This window comes from Helobdella robusta, assembly GCF_000326865.2.
Source record: "Helobdella robusta unplaced genomic scaffold HELROscaffold_53, whole genome shotgun sequence".
NCBI lineage: Eukaryota > Metazoa > Annelida > Clitellata > Rhynchobdellida > Glossiphoniidae > Helobdella > Helobdella robusta.
This window is the reverse complement of record NW_008705278.1, coordinates 273,732-293,796: the sequence shown is the minus strand read 5'-3', so window position 1 is coordinate 293,796 and position 20,065 is coordinate 273,732. Positions and strand designations below refer to the sequence as shown.

General features: G+C 31.0%; 4 protein-coding genes across 4 annotated transcripts; 1 reads left to right on the top strand and 3 right to left on the bottom strand.

The window, feature by feature from the left end:
• Positions 1–71: 71 nt before the first annotated feature.
• On the bottom strand, positions 72–2,229 carry HELRODRAFT_179244 (hypothetical protein; the record flags this gene model as incomplete). Its single annotated transcript, XM_009028099.1, has 4 exons — positions 72–121; positions 775–1,003; positions 1,451–1,686; positions 1,857–2,229. The coding sequence occupies 4 exons, from the start codon at positions 2,227–2,229 to the stop codon at positions 72–74; spliced, it is 888 nt and encodes a 295-aa protein (XP_009026347.1).
• A 348-nt stretch (positions 2,230–2,577) lies between these two features.
• On the bottom strand, positions 2,578–5,052 carry HELRODRAFT_179243 (hypothetical protein; the record flags this gene model as incomplete). The annotated part of the gene is made up of 4 exons (XM_009028098.1): positions 2,578–2,643; positions 3,625–4,305; positions 4,582–4,800; positions 4,873–5,052. 4 exons carry the CDS (start codon positions 5,050–5,052, stop codon positions 2,578–2,580), a joined length of 1,146 nt encoding a protein of 381 aa, XP_009026346.1.
• Positions 5,053–6,548: 1,496 nt separating this feature from the next.
• On the top strand, positions 6,549–7,389 carry HELRODRAFT_179242 (hypothetical protein; the record flags this gene model as incomplete). The annotated part of the gene is made up of 2 exons (XM_009028097.1): positions 6,549–6,746; positions 7,279–7,389. 2 exons carry the CDS (start codon positions 6,549–6,551, stop codon positions 7,387–7,389), a joined length of 309 nt encoding a protein of 102 aa, XP_009026345.1.
• An 818-nt stretch (positions 7,390–8,207) lies between these two features.
• On the bottom strand, positions 8,208–12,093 carry HELRODRAFT_179241 (hypothetical protein; the record flags this gene model as incomplete). Its single annotated transcript, XM_009028096.1, has 6 exons — positions 8,208–8,350; positions 8,781–9,081; positions 9,390–9,497; positions 9,721–10,772; positions 11,080–11,326; positions 11,746–12,093. 6 exons carry the CDS (start codon positions 12,091–12,093, stop codon positions 8,208–8,210), a joined length of 2,199 nt encoding a protein of 732 aa, XP_009026344.1.
• Positions 12,094–20,065: the final 7,972 nt, after the last annotated feature.

Genomic DNA, 20,065 nt, shown 5'->3' with positions numbered 1-20,065 from the left:
AACAAAAAAATAACTAAACTAAATAAAACATTTATTTCCATTTTTATATACGTTCATTTTGAGGTTACTCTTTAAAAGATTACCCGTGGAGTAAATCCCGTCCAATCTGATTTGTTCCTGGCTAAGTAGTTATAAAAATATTCTAAATTTTTAATTTAGTTTTAATAAAATTTTTTAATTTCAATAAATATAAATCTTTTATCTACATTCAATTTATAATACTAATGATTAATAGTTATTAATTGATTCATTCTTAGTTAAACTTAACCACATGAAGCAATCGAAAATGAGTCTGATCATCAAATATAATCCAATCCCTATCCCAAACAGAATAAAAAAAACTGCAAGTTGCATGTTCGGTTAATTAAATTAGTTGAAATGACTTTATTAGTATAGCAGACTTTTCTAAACCTGAAATAATTTCAAGATACGCAAGATTCGCATACGCAGACTAAATTATTATTTAAATAGACGCATTGCTAAATTAAAGATTCAATCCTTCAGAGTAGATGTTTAAACTTATATACAAACTCTTATACAAACATCCAACATTATATATACTCATATACAAACATCCAACATTATTTTCGACATGTCGTACTTACTGGAATGAACATTACTCTATGCTCATAAATAGAGATCTTCTTAGATATGTTTAGTACCATAACCGATAATCTTTAGTTAACGCTCCAACCCGGAAACTGCAACACACTGAGACAAACACAGACAAACACACTCACACATGCACACTCACACATACACACACACACCTACCTGTATTGCATAAAACAAATTCCTTAGACAAAGGAACTTTTGAATTATTATCGATAATAGAGAGCGTTTTCTCGTAAGCTCCCTGCTGCCATACAAACAGCCATTTCTTTCTGTATTGTAAACTACTCATATCCAGGTTGATGCTCTTCAAATACGGAATTATATTACCCATATTTGAAGCGGCTTCATCACAGGTCTCACCTATAATTATCGTTCCATTGACTGTGCTCTGAGGACGATAATGAGATGATGAAGCAGCGATGGTTATATGGATGATGATGATAGTATAGATAGGATGGCGATGATGATAATGAATTATTAGGCGATGTAGCTAATGATGATGAAAGCTGTAAAAACTGCAATATCTCCATTAGTTATGTTAAATGCAATATACATTTTCTTTATGACCAATTAAATAGAAAAATCGTCGACAAGTCAGCTCGGTCGGTCGAAGTGCCATGTCTTGTGCAGTTACGCCTGGCCCGGCTCGGATACAGTCTGTCTGAAAGTCAAAGACAATTATACGGTGCTTGCCGGTGCATAAAAATATGCTGTATGTACTCGGTGTGGATGTGTAACTTGTAAGCAGTTCTGACTATGCCAGAGTAGCATAATAAAGAGCAAAAATAATAAATACACAAAAATAGCATCTGATAAACCACAAAGTGAAATTTACCTTGAAAAAATTCATCATTCTTAAAGCATTGTATGCATTAAGTGTGACATCAAAATTATAAAAATTATACACGGAATAGTTTTGTATGTTGAACTGGAACACATTCACTCCTCTGTTGCTAGGAAAAATTCCACAATATTGGTTCATTCCCTGTATGTCGTCGTTCAGTATGGGGTGCTGTATGCCTGGAATCAATTCAAAGAAGCCGACGGATGTTACCTTGATGTAGGTTGGCTCTGGATTTGTATTAAAATGTTTGGGAGAAAACTGAAAGTTAACGTTTCATTGGTGCATAAGATTACGATGTTCGCTATATTGTTTGATAACTATTTCATAAAAAAAATATTTGCTTTATTTATTGATCATAAATAGCTCTTTATTAAAATTAGTTTGATGTAATAGTTACTTTCAGCAAGATACAAGAAACAGTCTCCGGCAAGGTTCTTATATAAACCATCTGGCAAGTTGTTGAAGTGATAACATGAAACGTCGTACAAACCAGCATCATTTAACATCACTCTAACTTGAAACGCAAAACAGGTTTCGATCGATATCTGACATTCGACTGCACAATTTTTTAAATGGTTCCTATCGTCGGCACCTTCGCGCGGCAAAAAACTTCTTGAGAATATTGAACTATTCTCTTTGGAGTTTGAGCATAGTGGCGTTGTTTTCCACATCAGTCTAGTGTAAATTCTCATCTGATTCGACTGAAGATTTGACTCAGATGAGCATTTCATAGGAAACATTAAAATTATCAACCCAACAATAAAACGCATACTGGTATTGGGATTTGTTACAATTCGCGAAAATTACTTCATAAATCTTGGTTATATTTTGAAGAAAACGACTGTTTACAAAGTATTTTAACGACAATTCAGGAAGATTTTATACCATTATTTTATAGAATGTACATACAAATCTGAATTATTCCTATTTTCCATATTACATTTTGCTATTCATACATTTGAATTGAACATTTTATTCCGTATTCGTATATTTCATATATCCACATTTAATTTGACAGAGAAATTTTGAATAGAATAGTTTTCAAAATGTTTTCTATTTATGACTCTGCAGTAGAAAAAAAAGCCCTGCGATGAATTATTGCGTTCGGTTGTCATCAGTCATTCATTCGTCTGTATTGTTTCACGTGCCCAGACGAAATCCACTCTTTGCTGATGCAATGTGTTCTTTTGTTGTGTATTTTATTTACGGAATGTTTTCAATTGTGCTTCGAAAACGATGGAAATTTAAATGAGAATTTTGAAAATTAACTTTAATTTTTAATGAGTAAATAAAATAAAAAATAAAATATTATCTTTTAATGGCTGCAATAACGAAGTAGACAGTAACTTTAATGTGTGTTCCAAGTTGTGCTCGTTGAGTAAGTTTAAGCCATATTATTATGATAGGAATTAATTAAAGTTTTAATTAGTGCAAAAAATTATGTATTTTTATTAATTTTGTTAGTTTCCATATCGATTTTTGTTATGTTTTTCTAGCTCTTCAAGTTATAAAAATATTTCGTAAAACTTGTACAAAACTTGAATGACAGTGTAATGGATATGGCAGGGGGGTTTTCCCCCTTGAATGTTGGAGGAACAAATTCTTATTGGGTCAATTTTTCAGTTGATTTAGAATTATTTGCTATACATAAAAAAAAAGACAACCTGTTAACGTTGTTGGTAGCAAATGGTCTTTATTATATTGATAGGTCTAAAGCTTAGATTAGTTTTAACCAGATTTTTAAATAATTTACCCTCCTCAACTTACACAAGTTGAAGTGGAGACGGTTGCCTTCTCCTGCTTTCAGTAGCCCCGGTTAAATTGATTGGCACTGTCGTTGCAACAACCAGGCTCGTATGCAAAAGGTATTTAGATACCCTGTATTTAGTGATGTTGTTGTGGTTGAAACCTCTGAGAAAATACTGAAGAGAATTTGAAAGGAAACACGATTCAAAATCTAGAGTAGCCCAAACATGTTGCTACATTTATACTTTTTCAGCATTCAGAAAAATATTCCGATATATAGTGTGTGTAAATTTTTGAGCCATTAAGAGGCAAATTGCAGTTGATAATTCAAATGAATGAAAATGGTTAGAAATGTTCGTAAAATAATACCTAGCCAGGTAAGTTCCTCTAATTTTAGACTTTTCGATTTCATTCACTACCTGACACGTGTAATAACCTCGCACTTTATTATACTCCGAGTACTCCTCATAATGTACAATTGAATTCAAATCATCTTCATATGACAGGGAAAAAATTAGTTTCGTCCCGTTTGGAAAAACTATATAAACTTTTAATTGAGAGCCTCCTGTTACTTGGCAGCTTACAACAAGTTTGCTTTCGTTTAAATAATTAACTTGTAGGTTCAAAACTTTTGGAAAATCGTTTAAAAATGTTGGTGATTCAGAAAAATTTCTTTCACGTTCATTAGTTTTCGGACGAGGTTTTGAAGTATTAGAAATAATTTGTTCTGTTGATGTTTTGTTCAACTTTTTCAATTCTTCGAAATAATCTCTAGCTAATTTATCGTCAACAAAAGTTATATTTACTCTGTCTAAAATTTTAACAATGTTTTTGTGGATTTTTGAAGGACTGCCAACGACCTGTATACTTTTGAGATTTTTGAATTTTTTAAACTTTTCAGCTTCTAACGTTAAAGCCTTTCCTAACAAAATGGATAAGGTAGTTAAAGTTTCATGCAAATTTTCCATGGCTAAACATTTTTCATAAACATCGCTACTGGTTGCACTAAAATGTAATCTTTTGACGTTTTTTAAATATTTCAAAAATTCGACATTTGTTACTTCTGCACCAAAATAAATGTTCGAGAGCTGTGTAAAATCCTGAAAAAAACAAACTGCTTGCTCTTAATTTCCAATAAAATGAAATTATTTTTACTAAATTTAAATTCTATCATAAAATAATTCATTTTTCACCTTGAAAGCTATTAATATAGAAATTGTAGGTAAGTTTCAGAGGTGCCTAGCCAAGAAAAGTTAAAGAATGCAGCGCTCCAAAATAATTTTAAAATATTTTATATGTTGAATGCTCGTCCGCAGCCGTTATATTAAAAAATGATAAAAAAATTATACAATCCAATGTTTGTAGATGAAACAAACTTTTAAAATATTTTCGTTATAACCGGCCGTTGGAACACTCGGACCATCAACCATTAAACCATATAAAATCTCAGATAACGGAGCTATGAATTGTTCATCAGTCCAAAATTTATTATTAAAGTCATCGCAATCAACTACGTACATTGTATTCAAAATTGTAACGCTCGCAAACAAGTTTTGAGGAATTTCTTCAATTTTACAACCATCAATGTGCAACATCTGGATATTACGTTTTTGAAAAAAGGAAGGCATCATTTTTCCCACCTCAATTTTTTTGAAGCGAAAACTAACTGGCATTAGATAAGAAATATTTCTTATTTCAGGGTGTTGATCATCTAATATATCAATCCAGCACGATTCAAGTGCACATTGATTTCCGTGGCACCACGCTGGACACGTCGTTACGGCTTGTTGAACAGCAAAATTATATTTGAATAATATGAAAACATAAATTATTTCTAATTGAAACATGTTTTTTGTTTGTTATATAATTAAGTTAACAAACTCAAAATAAATATATCTGATGTTAACGGGTGATCTTTTTACCAGTTGATCAAAATTTGTGTTTCAAACGATTTGTAATAAACATACCAAAGAACAATATATTGTTTACATTTGTAAAAGTGAAAACGGGATAAAAATCTTTATGTTTGAGAAAATAACAAACTTCAATTAGTTTTATCTTATACATAAAAATGACAAAATGTATCAATTCTATTAAACACAACTAATATTTTATCGAGTTAGCTCAGTCAGTAGATGTGCAAAGTCTCGCGCTGAATTATACGAGAGGACATGGTTCGAATACCGTCTGTTCGTAACCTGAATGTATATGCGTGTCGTATGGTCTGTACTGTACTGCCTTTGTGGTCCAAAGTTTTAATTACAGGTATAGATAGCAGCACGATGGCAGTTCTGCGTTCGACAGAGCTTTTTTTTATAAAAGATTAGAAAAAATAGAACAGGATTATACTTAACTTAACCTACTTTTAACTTAACTCATAAATGAAAATCGATATTTTATTAATGCAATAGAATCGTTGTGTCATATTTGTTTAAAACCATAATAATTATGTATACATAGCATTCGAGCAAGTTACAACATAGCCGCGAATGCAGTGGCGGATCTTGAGGAGAGCCAAGGGACCGAGAGATCAGGGCATAGCTTCTCGTTGTGAGCGGGTAAAACTCAGTTTTTAGACAGGTAAACATCGTTTTAAAGTACAAAGTCGACTAAAAATTGGTGTGATAATCAAAAAGAAAAGAAGGCTGTCAGGTAATTTAGCATTTAAGCTGGAATTGACAGGGAACAAACTAACCGAGAAGCAGTATGGCGAATGAACTATAATAGATTGAGTGAACTCGTGAATAATAATTAATCGAATTAACGACTTCTATGTTAATAATAATCTTGATGATTTATTCTAAGAATAAAAATGAAGAAGATAGCCACTACGGAAAGCAAAAAACAAAGATAGTTGGAGGTGTATAATAATTACTTACGTCATCATACAATCTGAAATAAAAACAATGCTTTAATGGGAAAGAACTTTTTTGTTTATTTGTTTTTAAATAAATTATAAAATTATTTGGCATTTTCGTTGTAAAAATAAAAAAAAGCAAAGTATCAACCCGACATTGAAAAAAGTTGGAGCTCTTATAAACTAGTAGTATAAGAATTTAATTTTTTTTTTATTCAACCAAATCAACTAACTGGCGAATTTATTCATTCGCCATACAATCACAACATTTTATAAAAATACTATATTTTAAATCTTACTACTTATTAATTATCTCTGAAATATTAAAATTTAAAAATTTTAAGAATTCATTCATATTTATATACTTTGAAAATTTCAAATGGGAAAAAAAAATTATTCCGCAAATTATTAAATCGAATAAAAATTTGGTTTCGAGTTACAAAAATATATTGAAAATATATTTTTCGTAGAATAAAAAAGTGAAAAATGGCCCATAAAGCTTCGATAGATTCGACAAGCTCCGACGCAACAATGGAAGACCTAGCTGCCTGCTTCGATCTGTACGACAAGGACAAGAACGGCTACCTGGATAGGAAAGAGATCACGATTGTGGTCAAGGAGTTTCTCAAGGCTGACCAGTCAAAGAAAAAGTTGTCAAAGTCTGAAATCGACAAGGAAGTTAAGGTGCGATGGGCTGATTTTGCTTGTTTGATTGGATGGCTGGTATGTTTTGGATGGTTTATTTGTGGATCGGCGAATTACGTGGCTGGTCGGTTGATTTGATCCAGTAATGTGCTTAGTCGTTTTATTGTTTTGGTCGGTGAGTTGTGAAAGATAAAATAACTGGTTCTTTATAAATACCGTTGGCTGGCTCTTATATGGATTGGCAAGTTGCCTTCTTGATCAGCTACCTTAATGATGGAGTTTGTTGAAAGCTTATCTTAATTGGTTATTTGGTAGTTTAATTGATTCTAGCGCTTTTTGGTTTCCATCCGTGGTCTCAACAACAATTAAACTTATTTAAATTCGACCCCATAAACACAACGGACGAATTTTTAATTAACTAAATAAAAGGCTACAACTAATTATAATTAACTTTTTTTAAAAAAACTTTATTTCATGAAGCATTTGTGAAACAGAGAAAAACTATAATTAATCATAATATTCAACCATATTTAAATGTAATTAAGGAAAATATATTTGGAAAAAACCGCAGATGTTCATAAACATGCTAGACACGAACAACGACAACAAGATTAGCAAACAGGAATTCATGGACTTCTTTGCGAAGCACATGAAACAGGAAAAAGAGAGACACAGTGAATGAGTGTGAGAATGAACGAGTGGATGAATGAGTGTGAGAGTGAATGATTGAAAATTTGAAAGTGAAAGAAAGACTGAGAGTATAAAAGTGGATAAATAAATGAGTGATTGAACTTCGAATGTATTTGTATGAATGATTGAAAGGATCGTTAAAACTGAAACGCTTGGTGAATGAAAGATGAGATTAATGATAAACTGATCAATACCGTGATTGATGAGTTGAAAGAATAAGTTTTTAATTTATGGGATTATTGATTGAATGAAAAGGTGAATAACAGGTAAGATATTTAAATTTTATAGCAAAAATTTTAGCGTCTACATTTGAGTAAAAATTTTGTAAAAATCAGTCTTAATTTGGAAAAAAATATCCTCTGGTATTGCCTTAGCTGACTATAATACTTAATGATTCAATGACTTATTAATCAACTAATTAATTAACCAACTAAATTCATGTATAATTATTTTAAAATTTCTGATAAAAAAGTGATTGGTGATGTGACTTAATGTATTTTAAAACAGTGGCAGTTTGAAATAATTCTTGGCTAGTAGTACTTGATTACGTGAAATTTCCAATTACTAAATCTGAAATCTTTTAGTAAAACTGCGAGTATGTGTAATTTTGATTGTTTGCAAGTCGATTTCCATTTATTAAAAGTTTTTATTTTTGGCGAACTTATTACGAAATAGTCATTTGAATATTTTAATTGTATTTTTATTTTAACGTAAAATTAAAATCATGCGTTGTAGTTTGGGAGAATAAAAGTGAAACCCGACAGGTAAATTTAAAATTAAAACGACTAATTTAAGAACATTTTTTAGGAATTACATTTCAAATTCATTTTTGAAATTTAAATTAATTTTCATACTTTTATTTTTGCTGTTCTTATTTTTATTTCTAACCAAACCGATCCTCTTGTTTGACGTTTTCGGTTTAATACCGGGAGCTGGCTCCATTTTGTCTCTTCCTGATTAGCGAAGAAACCATTAAATATGAAAAAAAAATATAAAAAAATAAAAAGATAAATAAATAGACATGCAAATATTTGCCAAAACTATAGCAGTTCATCAAAGTTGAGTATTTTATTCTTTGCAGTTATTATTTGCAATATTAAATAATTATTCAACTAAAATCTAATTTTTTTAAATTAATTGCTGTTTAGTTCTGAAAACAAAAAGCTATAATTGCGTACCAAATGACATTTTTATTAAAATTTCTATAAAATGCTTTCAATTGTAATAAAATAAACAAAAAACTGTCGAATTGTAATGCGTGAAATTATTTTGATTATATTTTCTAGTACGGAGGTCAAGTTGACCGACCTCGCGTTTCGCATTGCGTGCCCATCAAAACGAAAATTTGAAAAACGTAAGTAAGGGGTAACAACAAACACCAACCTAACAACTTGACCATATTCTTATCTTCCAATTTAAACTCCTTCCTAATCCTAAGCACATCCAAATCCTCCCAAACCGCGTTCTTCTCCTCAGCCCTACTATCATGGCACATGTACTCGCAAAACAGGAAAGAGAATCCAAAAGTTATAATTGAGAGTAGCAGTCCGAGGAATATTTTCAACGAAAGAGTGGTCGCTGTTCTCCAGTACGGAACAACATCGTCCTGAATGATACAGTCCTGTGATTGGTAGGATCCCAATTGTGTCTTTGTGCGGGTTCCCTTTGGACATTTCAGACACTCCTTTGAGAAATATTTACAGCGATCTTTTACTATTTATTGATCATTTACTTCATGTGTCGTTTATTTTTCAAATTATATTTTTTAATAGCCTATATGATGATAATTTAATTAAGTTTCATGATAATTTAAGTAATCGTAGCATTTTATTTGTATGCAAGCGATTTTAAATAGTTTATTTTATTAAGATAAAATTTAAATAAAATCTAATAAACAAAAAAATTAAAAATAACTTAAATAAAATATATTTATCCAAAAGTTTCATGTTGAGTTTATATAAATGAATTACAAAAACTAGAATGAACTCTGACCCTGGCTCCGTAACTCTCTTGAAACGTATCAACAGGACAGAGTTCACATCTGCTAAAAAAATTTCTACTGTTGTGTGAACCAGGAAGGCAAGGCAAGCAGAAATTCCCCTGCTCAAGAAATGTGAACAAAAAATATGGCAAATAAAATAGCATGGATTTGTTAAAACAAAAATAAGTTAAAAAATTAAAATTGTTTTATTTATTTTTTAATTTGCTGTAGTTTTACTTCAAGTTATTCTAAATAGCAATATAATTATTAAAAATAAAATTTGATAAACAGAATATTAAAACATGAAAAAATTAAAACGGAAAGAACTGTTAACATAAGAACCTTCAGAGAAAATCCAGGGTAGCAAAACAAAATGACCCTTCCCTTCAAAATGGTTTCCGGTTGGAGATGAACGCCATTAGGCAAATGCGAAGATAGAGCAATGAAATTCACTAATTTGAAGATATCATCAGTGTGCCAAGATATATGGTGGATTCTCAATTTGAATGTGCACTCATCAGAGCAATCTAGTGGATCGAACAAAGGATCCGGTGACTTTAGAAGGTACATCACTGCAATCTGTCGAGTATTCTTCTCGTTGTATATTTCATTTAATTTCTCTTTTTCCCTGTCCTCCTCCCTGACGAAAGCAGTTGTGAACGTGAACACGTATGGAGTAGTCGTAGTAGGAACCAATAACTCCGGACTGTTCGAGACAACATCGAATTGAAGGAAATCAACGGTTACCGATTCGGTAGATGTCAGAAGAGACAGATCCGGTCCGGTGTCGTTCTCGACGGCGTTTAAAAGCAGTTTCAGAAGTTTGATGCGCCGACGTCGGATTTTTTCCTCGTCGCTTAATCCAATTTCATCCGCTGAGAGGAAAGCTTCAGTTGTCGAAAATTTCGGATTTGAACTGATAGATTTAATAGTCTGGTTTAAATCGCTTGACGTAGATTTATACTGATCTTGCATTGAATATTTTATAGTTGAACTATTTAATTTAAGGTGGGACAAAGTAGAAGTTTTAAAAATTGACTTTGTTTGAAATAAAGTATTATCTGTTTGTGTAGGACGAATAGAATTTTTGCTTGACTTTTCATTCATTGCGATGTTTTTCTGCGAATGGAACTGATGAAGTGTAGAATTAATTTGGTTGACACTTCTTTTTATCTTCAACATAACCATTGCTTCGTTTTCATTCATCGTTTTGGATTTCACCTTTTTAATTTTTGGCATTTTAAATTTGAGCTCCTTGTACTCTTCCTTAGTTTTGTCAATGACTGTTGAGAGGTTTTCGTGGCCAATTTCTTTCAGATGGACATTCCTTTCAGACATTATGAGGTCGTAGGTTTTGTAGGGTTGGCAGACCAGTGAGATGTTGTATAAGCAGTCTGAATCATTAATGTTGTTCGGTGAAATATAATTATTATTTTTATAAAATTTAATGTTTTTTTTTTATTTCATAACAATTACTTTAAATTCAGTGACGGTCAGGATCGAATACTGTTTGCCAGAAATTTAAGAAAAATTATACACCGTTCGTGCATGATAATATGGTACATTGAGTTTGTACAAAAAAATTTATAAAGGTTGTGTAATGTGAATGTAAGCCTTTGTGGCATAGAAGTTTAACTATTAAGTGTAATTTGTTAGCAGATTTGCGTATTTCAAAGTTGCAAAATAAAGAAAAAAACGAACTCTGCCTCCACTGCTGACTAACATCTGGTTTTCCACACAGATGTTCATAGATTTGGTCAATTAAATCGGCCATCAGGTGAGTTTGGTGTGGACAGCTACTGGTCACTTTAAATACAAACGGGGTCTCGAGGGCCACGTGAGGAATGTCATACACTATCAGGTCAACCACGTGTTCCACTGTTTTCGTTTTTGCATATGGAATGATGCAGGTGAAATAACCGGTGTCCTTTACTCTAGCTGAGGCGATCTTATTTCAATGGTGATGTCCAGTTAGTGTTGGACAGGTGGATGCCGTATATTGTTGATTTTATAATATGTTGAACCATTAATGAGTGTGCTAGTGAAATAAAACATTATTACTTCATGATTTTTGAATATATTATGTTAATGAATGTTCTTGAAAAGCAATCATAAAAGAAAATGCTACAATGAATTTACAATTTTCGATGTGAAAATAATAAAAAAAATAGCTACAGAAAAAGTGTTTAAGACCATAATGTACTGAAACAATTGTATACAGATTTATTCACCAATTAATTATTCATATTTGATTAGCACCTCATATATAGGTACATATAAACTAGAACATCGAAACGATTTATAAATAATTAAATCAACATTACTCTAAACTTAAAGTATGATCGATTTTTAGCATAATTTACCGACCCAAATCGTTTTAACACTATCGATCCTCGTCCTCATCGAATCGACACTACCCGATAATATGATATCACCGGTCGGCCCTTTCCAGACGGCCTCCATCATCAGTGGCACCAGCCTCATTCCGCGTCTCGGTAACGATACGTTTACGACGAAACATGGAAAATTAATCTGATTTCCTAACCTGACATAAATCGTTCGGTGAGTCGGAAGCTGGGCCTCGGGAAATTCGTGGATGATTTCAATTTCTCCGCCAGTCGTTAGCGATGAAAAGGTTATTAGTATTATGAAAGTTTTTAACATAAATATAAAATTTCTTGACGTAAATATGAAATTTCTTACAGTAAAGGCCATTGTGAAGCGAAACTACGGATAAATCGGATAAATGCTTTTCGAAGTGTTTGTTTATTTATTTTTGAAATCGTGAATGACGCCATTGTCGGAATTTAAAATTCAAAAAGCCACCAGCAGGGCACGTTTTGAAGTTCTATTACATAAAATATTCATCAATCGATAACTTTTTGTTCTACTTTTTAGTTATATTTTAATTAAATCAAATTAAAATTATTAAAAACATTTGAAACATTTTTAAAAATTATTCTATAAAGTGTTGGAAATCAAGTTATAACGTTGAATTTCAAACTGTCAGATTATATTAACGAATGCTTTTTTAATCTAAAGAACGTGACGTCATTTATTTTGAACTGAGAGTTTACAGAAACATTTTGTTTCATAATTTTATGTAAAACTCTTAATTCATTCAACAATATTTTTGAAAAATTGACACAATTCACACTTTTTTGATCAAAATAAATTAAAATCAGATAACGAAATTTAAAAATTAATTGATTAAACAGATTTACAACAAATAATAAAAATTAAGTAAAATATTGGAATTAAATAAACTTTTTTTTTATAGTGAAACAGTGCATAGTCGTATGAGAATTAATGATTGTTATAAATAACAAGAGCATGTAATTTCGTGTTAACCAGCACTTAGTGAGGAGAAAATCGAAACTACTGTTATTACATGAGGAAATTTATGTGGATGTCTATAAAATGGTCTAGGCGTATTACGTATGTGTGTTTGTATGGGTGTTTGTGCGTGTATTTGTGTGTGTGTGTGTAAATGTGAGTATTGTGTTTATCTATGTGTGTTTGTGTTTATTTGTGTGTAAGTGCGTAAAAGTAATTGTAAGATTGTATGTTAATTTTATATATTATATATTTGTTAATAATATGCGATCCGAGGCTTTGTCTCAGGAAAATGATAGAAGTTATTAAATTCAATAAAAAAGACAGCTCCAACTCAGAATAAATTTCATTTTCAGAAAGAAGAGTAAATGTCAATCGATGTGATGTAAATTGAGAAGGAAAATAGAGATTTAGATCATTTTGAAAAAAATATTAACTTGATAAAATAAAGTACAAATTAAGTGTTAGATTGAATCATCTCTTTAAAAATATAATAATGACAGCAAGTTTAAACAAACGAATGAACTTATGAACATATTATAACACATAACGGCTGTTTTACTCATAAAACATGCAAATTTTAAGTAACGAAAATGAAAAAAATCTATTCAGCAAGTAACGTAAATAATTAATTTCACAAGGTATAGATAATTAATCTTAAAATTCTACTGTCTTATTTTACATAAATACGTAAATACTAAACATACCAACCAACCAACTCATTGAAGTATAGGTATGTATCGAATTATAGCATATACACATACAGTATATGTATAGATACGTTATATATGAGTGTATTTTCAAATACGTTTTAATCATATATACCGCAAATGATATATAATGCTATTCTGTCATAACTTTTTTTTTTTTTGACATATTGTTGTTACGTGAAAATAATCAATGTGACAATTTGTTAAATAGTACGTGTTGATTATAGGCATGTGTGATTTTACATTATGTTACATTACCTGCTGTATGAACTTAATATGAGAGATAAATACACAGTTTATAAGTAACAGTTTGAACATGCCTACCAGTATGTTTATACTACTATATGGAATTGAACTAAAACATAGGATAAATTGAAATTAGATTATAACACTTGATATTAGCGTAGACAGGAGAGTGTTTGTCTCACCAACCACTATCATATTTATCTACAAAATGTAGTCTCCACTCAAAATATGGTGATTTTTCTATGTTTTTTCCATTCTCCCAGCTCAATTGGTTGTTCAACTGATCGATTGCCTGTAGCAAAAGGTTAAAAAATGACACCAAGGAGGAATTTCTTCGGGTTTCTTGTGTAAAATATAATGGATAAGTGGTTTTATAAAACGCTTTTTCTTCTATTCAAGTTTACAACGGGCACAATACGGTAGGGCCTATTTTATTTGTAATTCAATACTGGAGTACTATAAAGTGTGAATAATATATATATACATATAGAATGTAAGAAAGTATGTAAATAATGTAAAGATGTAATAATGTAAGTTTTTTTCTGTATATAGTAGGAAAGAATTTTTTTGTTATTAAAATTGAAACTTCACTTTTAAGCAATGGTGTTTTGTGAAGGTTAGTGAAACCCAGGTAAAAACGTAAACAAATACATGTCGTTAGTTTAAATTTTAAAAAATGAAAAAAAAACAGATTTTAAATAGATGCTGCCACTAATCTGTTGTTGCAAATTTTAAAGACGTAGTTAATAAAAATAATAACTTTTGAAATATCAGTTTAATTTGAATAAAAAAAAATTTAATGAATGTTGAACTGAATGCTAACAAAAGCATGCGTGTGAGAGGTGGTTTTCTGGAGTCCGCCAAACCCAAACGTCATCTAGGTAAATAAAATTTCACCCACACACACACAAGCACACACACATACACACATATATATATATATATAGTATATATATTACATATAATTATGGCTAAGACTGTCGTAGATACAATTGTTAAAAAATATCACTGCTTTTTCAACTTTGATCAAATCAAAGGCTTGGTTTCAAAGGTGGAAATGTAATGATATTGCAATGTAATCATACATAGCTGTAATAATTATAGTGAAGATGTACAGTGTAATTGTAAAATATACATTTTCACAATGATCATAATTCCCAATAAATAATGATAATTATTTATAAATAACTTATAAATAAATAAATAACTTGACTAACCTTATGTATGACTTTGACAATTAATTAACAATAACATGTATTTGGGTTTAGTATTAACTTACTATAATAATCTAATGTATTTGTATGTATATTTATATTACATATTAAATGATTGTAATTTAAATTTTTTGAAATTTTGAAGAAGATTTTAAGATACAAGTTTTTGTAATTACTACAAAAATTAAATCATAGTTTATGTTGTTTAGATATAAATTATGTATGTGTATGTATGATTGTATTTTTGTATGTATGTTTATGTATTATTATTATTATTATTGAAACATTTATGAAGCGCTAATTAGAGGAATCTCAAAAGCGCTATGTAACAAAAACTGAACTTAACAACATAATTGAAATAACAAACGAGAAATCATAATACATCGCACAGAAATAAAATTAAAATTTGGTCATAAACAGAAAAGTAATCGATTCAATAAAACGAAAATACGAAATAATATTTAGAACATGTCGACTAAACAGAAAGAATCAACCAATAATGCATCACAATAAAAATAAATGAGTTTTCAGTTTCTTCTTGAAGTCATGCAGGTTTAGGTCCGGATTTCTGAGAGCAGCAGGCAGGTTGTTCCAAACAGTTGGTCCAGAAACAGCAATGTTACGAGAGCCTATACGGAGACTCGTTGTTGGGATCAACAGCAGGTTTGAAACATCGGACCTCAAGTGTGTTCCAGATGCTTTTGAAGATCTCTTTTTGAACCTGTCAGACAAATAAGATGGAGCTAGACCGTTGATAGACCTGTAGACAAGTGTTGAAATTTTGAACAACACTCTTTTTTCGACGGTTAGCCAATGAAGTTCCTTCAATATTGGAGACACATGATCGTATTTTAGAGCTCCAACAACAACTTTTGCGGCTCGATTTTGTATTGATTGAAGTACAGCCATGGATCAATCAGGTAAGTCATAAAACAAACTGTTGCAATAGTCGACGCGTGAGTGCACAAATGCATGAACCAATGTCTGCAACGTGGATGTATCTAGGGATCGTCGAATTTGATTGATTTTCCTGATTTGAAACATGCATTCGGCTGAGAGCTTCTTAATGTGTTGTTTCATTGACAAACCTGAATCAATCGTGAAGCCCAGATTAGCTGCTGTCTGACAAAATGCGATGACCTCATCATTAACAGTTATTGAATTTATATCTATTCTTGAAAGTTGCTGCCAATGGTAAAATTGTTACAATTGTTAAAATGTTCCAATTGGTAAAAAAACAGTCTTGTTTTGGTTTAGTTTTAAACCATTGTTTTGCATCCACTTATTGACCCCAGACAAACATTTAACCAGTTTGTCCAATTCTGATTTAAAAGAATCTGGCCTGCTCGTAACAATAATTTGCAAGTCGTCCGCAAAAGCATGACCTGTAAAACCAAATGATTCTATTATCTTTAGTATGTATGTATGTATGTATGTATGTATGTATGTATGTATGTATGTGCGAGCCCTTGGTTAAAAACAATAGCCGTAAAAACTATCATTTCGCCCCTGCTCAAACAGATAATATTGGTGTACAGGGTCTCGCACAGAAGGGCACTTAGCAATGTTTTCTAAAATACAAATGAATTAAACTTTTGCAACAACAACGATATATTTTGCTTTATATAAATTTTATCATTAGGATTACTGGATTTTTCAACTATTTTAGTACCTATGTTATCAAAAAATAATTGTGAATGTATGTATGTATGTATGTTTGTTTGTTTGTATGTATGTATGCGTGTATTTATATATGTATGTTTGTATGTTTGTATGTTTTTGTGTACGTATGTTTGTTCAAGCCCTCTAATCAATAAAAAAACAAAAGTAATAGAAATTTTAAAAAAGTTGGTAATTAAAACAAATTGTTTTTGAGAACAGTAGAGAATTTTTTTTCAGCCACTCATTCATTAGGTTGTCCTTTTTCATATTTTACTCATTCTTTTCATTTTTTTTCTGTCATTCAGATGTTTTATTTATTCAATGGTTTCGTTAATTCCTCCAAAGATACATTCATTCGTTCATTTTACATGGTTACTCCATGACGATGATGGTGACGATAATGAGGATGATGAAAACTTGATCAATAAATTTATTTGCAATTCTAGGGTATGTACCCAGCATGTCAATCACACACAAACACGCACGCGCGCGCACACACGCACACACGCAAACACACACACATTTATATATATATATATATATTTTTAGAAAGAGAGAGAGAGGGAGAGATTATTTTCTGGAATGCTGTTGAGTGTTCTTACTTATTATCACTGTCAATGTTCTGTGTTATTTTCCTTAATACTAGCACTAAGAAAAATAGTAGTAGTAGTAGTAGTAGTAGTAGTAGTAGTAGTAGTAGTAGCATCAGTAGTAGTAGTAGTAGTAATAATAGTACTAATACTAATAAATGCTGTTATTGTTATTATCTTATTGTCTGGTGATTTCAATAGAAAGAGGATTGAGTGTCTTTTCCGTACATTCAATGTTACCATGGTTTCAGGACACTTTATTTGGTGATTGTGACTGACGGTGATGATGATGATGCTGACGATGACGACGATGATGATGATGATTAAGATGAGGATGATGAAGATGAGAATGATGTGTTTGTTGCTGTTGTCATGTGTGTGTTTGTGTGTGTGTTTGTGTGTGTGTTTGTGTGTGTGTGCTTTTTTGTGTGTTTGTGTGTTCTGTCAATTTTATGTTAACAGGATTTAATTTTTTTGATGATATTGCTAAGATGTACGATAATATCTTTGTGGTAGTGTGTGTGTGCGCACGTGCGCGTGTGTTTCGGTATGTGTTTATATGTGTTTGTGTATGCTAGTCTTTCTGTGCTGCATTCAATGCATATGACGAATTCTTTTTGATGATAAAGTATTAGTTGCTTACAACTGCTGCTGTCCCGGTGTTGTATGTTTCTTTTACTCTATATATTTTTTAGTGTCGTGCCATTTTAATGCAATGTTGTATATGTTTGTTTGTTTGTGTGTATGTGTGTGTGTGTGTTTATGTATTTTTACTATATATATATTTTTATCGTCGTGTTGTTTTTATGTAATTTTGTTAGTCTTAAAGTACGCACATACACTACACACACACGCACACGCACTCGCACACCTATTCACACACCCACACACACACACTCATTAATCCTTTCTCTCCTTTCTCTTTCTCTCTCTCTCTCTCTCTCTCTCTCTCTCTCTCTCTCTCTCTCTCTCTCTCGTTTTGTTGTCAATGATTAAATGACATTTTAATGAACAGCTTTTTGTGTGATTGTTTATTATAATAACAATGATGATAATGATAATAGTGATGATGATGATGATAGTGATGATGATGATTATGATAAAGATAATATTGGTGATGATGATGATGATGATTATATTTTTAAGGATGATAATTGGGCTGCTTCTTAAAGCTTCTCCTGATTATGATGATGGATTATTATTATTATTATTATTATTAGTTTTATTACTATTTTTATTATCATCATAATTTTAAGTTTATGATTATTGCTATTATTGAAATTATCTTTGTTATATAAATAGTTTTTTGTGATTCCCAAACATCATCAGCTATTCATTGTTTCGTTAAAAGTAACAATCAATATGAATGTATGTGTGTGCGTGTGTATGTGTGTATGTAGGTATGTAGGTATGTATGTATGTATGTATTTATGTTAAATGTATGTATGTATGTACGTATGTATGCAAGTATGTATGTATTTATGTATGTAAGTATGTATGTATTTATGTATGTATGTATGTATATATATGTGTGCTTGTATGTACGTATGCTTTAGGGTGGTCACAAGAAATTTTTTTTCAAAATTTTATCGGGGGAACCCCTTAAATTGTGCCACTTGACTAAAAAATGACATTTGTAAAGTTTTAACTCAATTTGATAATGCTAACCCGTGCCTCATCGAAGTTGAAATTTCGAAAAATTGGAAAATTTTGAAAAAAACGCAGTTTTTGGTTTGTAAAATAAAAGCGGTTCCTTCTAGAAACATGATTTAAGTTTTATTTTGTTTATTTTTAATAACTTTTTTTTATATTCTTCGTTATTACTCCATAATTCTGGATTGGTATGCAAAATTTGATCATTAATATTAAATCTTTTTAAAAATTTACTTGATTGTGATGAAATAAAATGGTCCGCATTTTTGTCCAATATTTCTGATACTTCATTTATTTTTATTAGTGGTTTCATATCACAGTAGTCATCAAGTTCTTCATCCTCATTTGCTTGAGATATTAATTTTGTTACCATTCTCTTTTATACACAATTACTTAATGAATCATCAAATAATGAAAAAACAGCCTGCTCTGGACTGAGGTACTATATGTGGTTGATAAATTTTGAAACTGATATATCTGAGATAAATTTATTGACTTTATTGTAATTTACCAAAGATTTTAACAATTGTAAATCTTGGTTTGGAGCAAGTGCAGGTTTCGGAGCATCCAACCACACTTTCACATAAATATTTATAATAAATAGGCAAATATCATGGAATCCTTGCTTTTCAAAAATTGTCAGTTGAAACTGTTCTCTGAAAAGGTATATTTTCAACGAATATATTGCTTTTGCCATCCCCCTTGCGTGATGAAAAGCACCAGGAGCCGCAAACACGATGTTTTCTGACGGAAAGCGTTCTAAAAATATAAGACAAAGATTAATTAATTCTTTGTAATTGCTCCTTGGATGATGAACTGTTAATTATTATAGAAGATGACTTGAAATTTGACCCGGATTAATCAATTTGCTGGCTACACTTTTATCTTTAACTCCTGATTTAAATTTTTTTATCAATGTTGTTCCATTCAGTTTTAAATTTTTTGAAAATATCCGATTGAGGGTCTGTAGTCTTTTCCATCACAGCATCAAAAACGGATCTCAACACTACCTCCAAAATGTGGTGGCGACATGGAAGATACAAAAATTTTTTCTCCATCAATTGCTCTAATAAAACGCAAGCACCTTTAATGCGTCCAGTATTCACGGCAGTTGTGTAAAAGGAGATTGCTTGAATCTTGTCTAGTGCACCCCACTTTCCAAGTTCTGAATAAACAGATTTTGCAATTGTACTGCCAGCACCATTTTCTAATTGGGGAACTCCAATTAACTATTCTTCTTTTCCACAGCTAATTAAGACTGCAACTCTTTCAACAT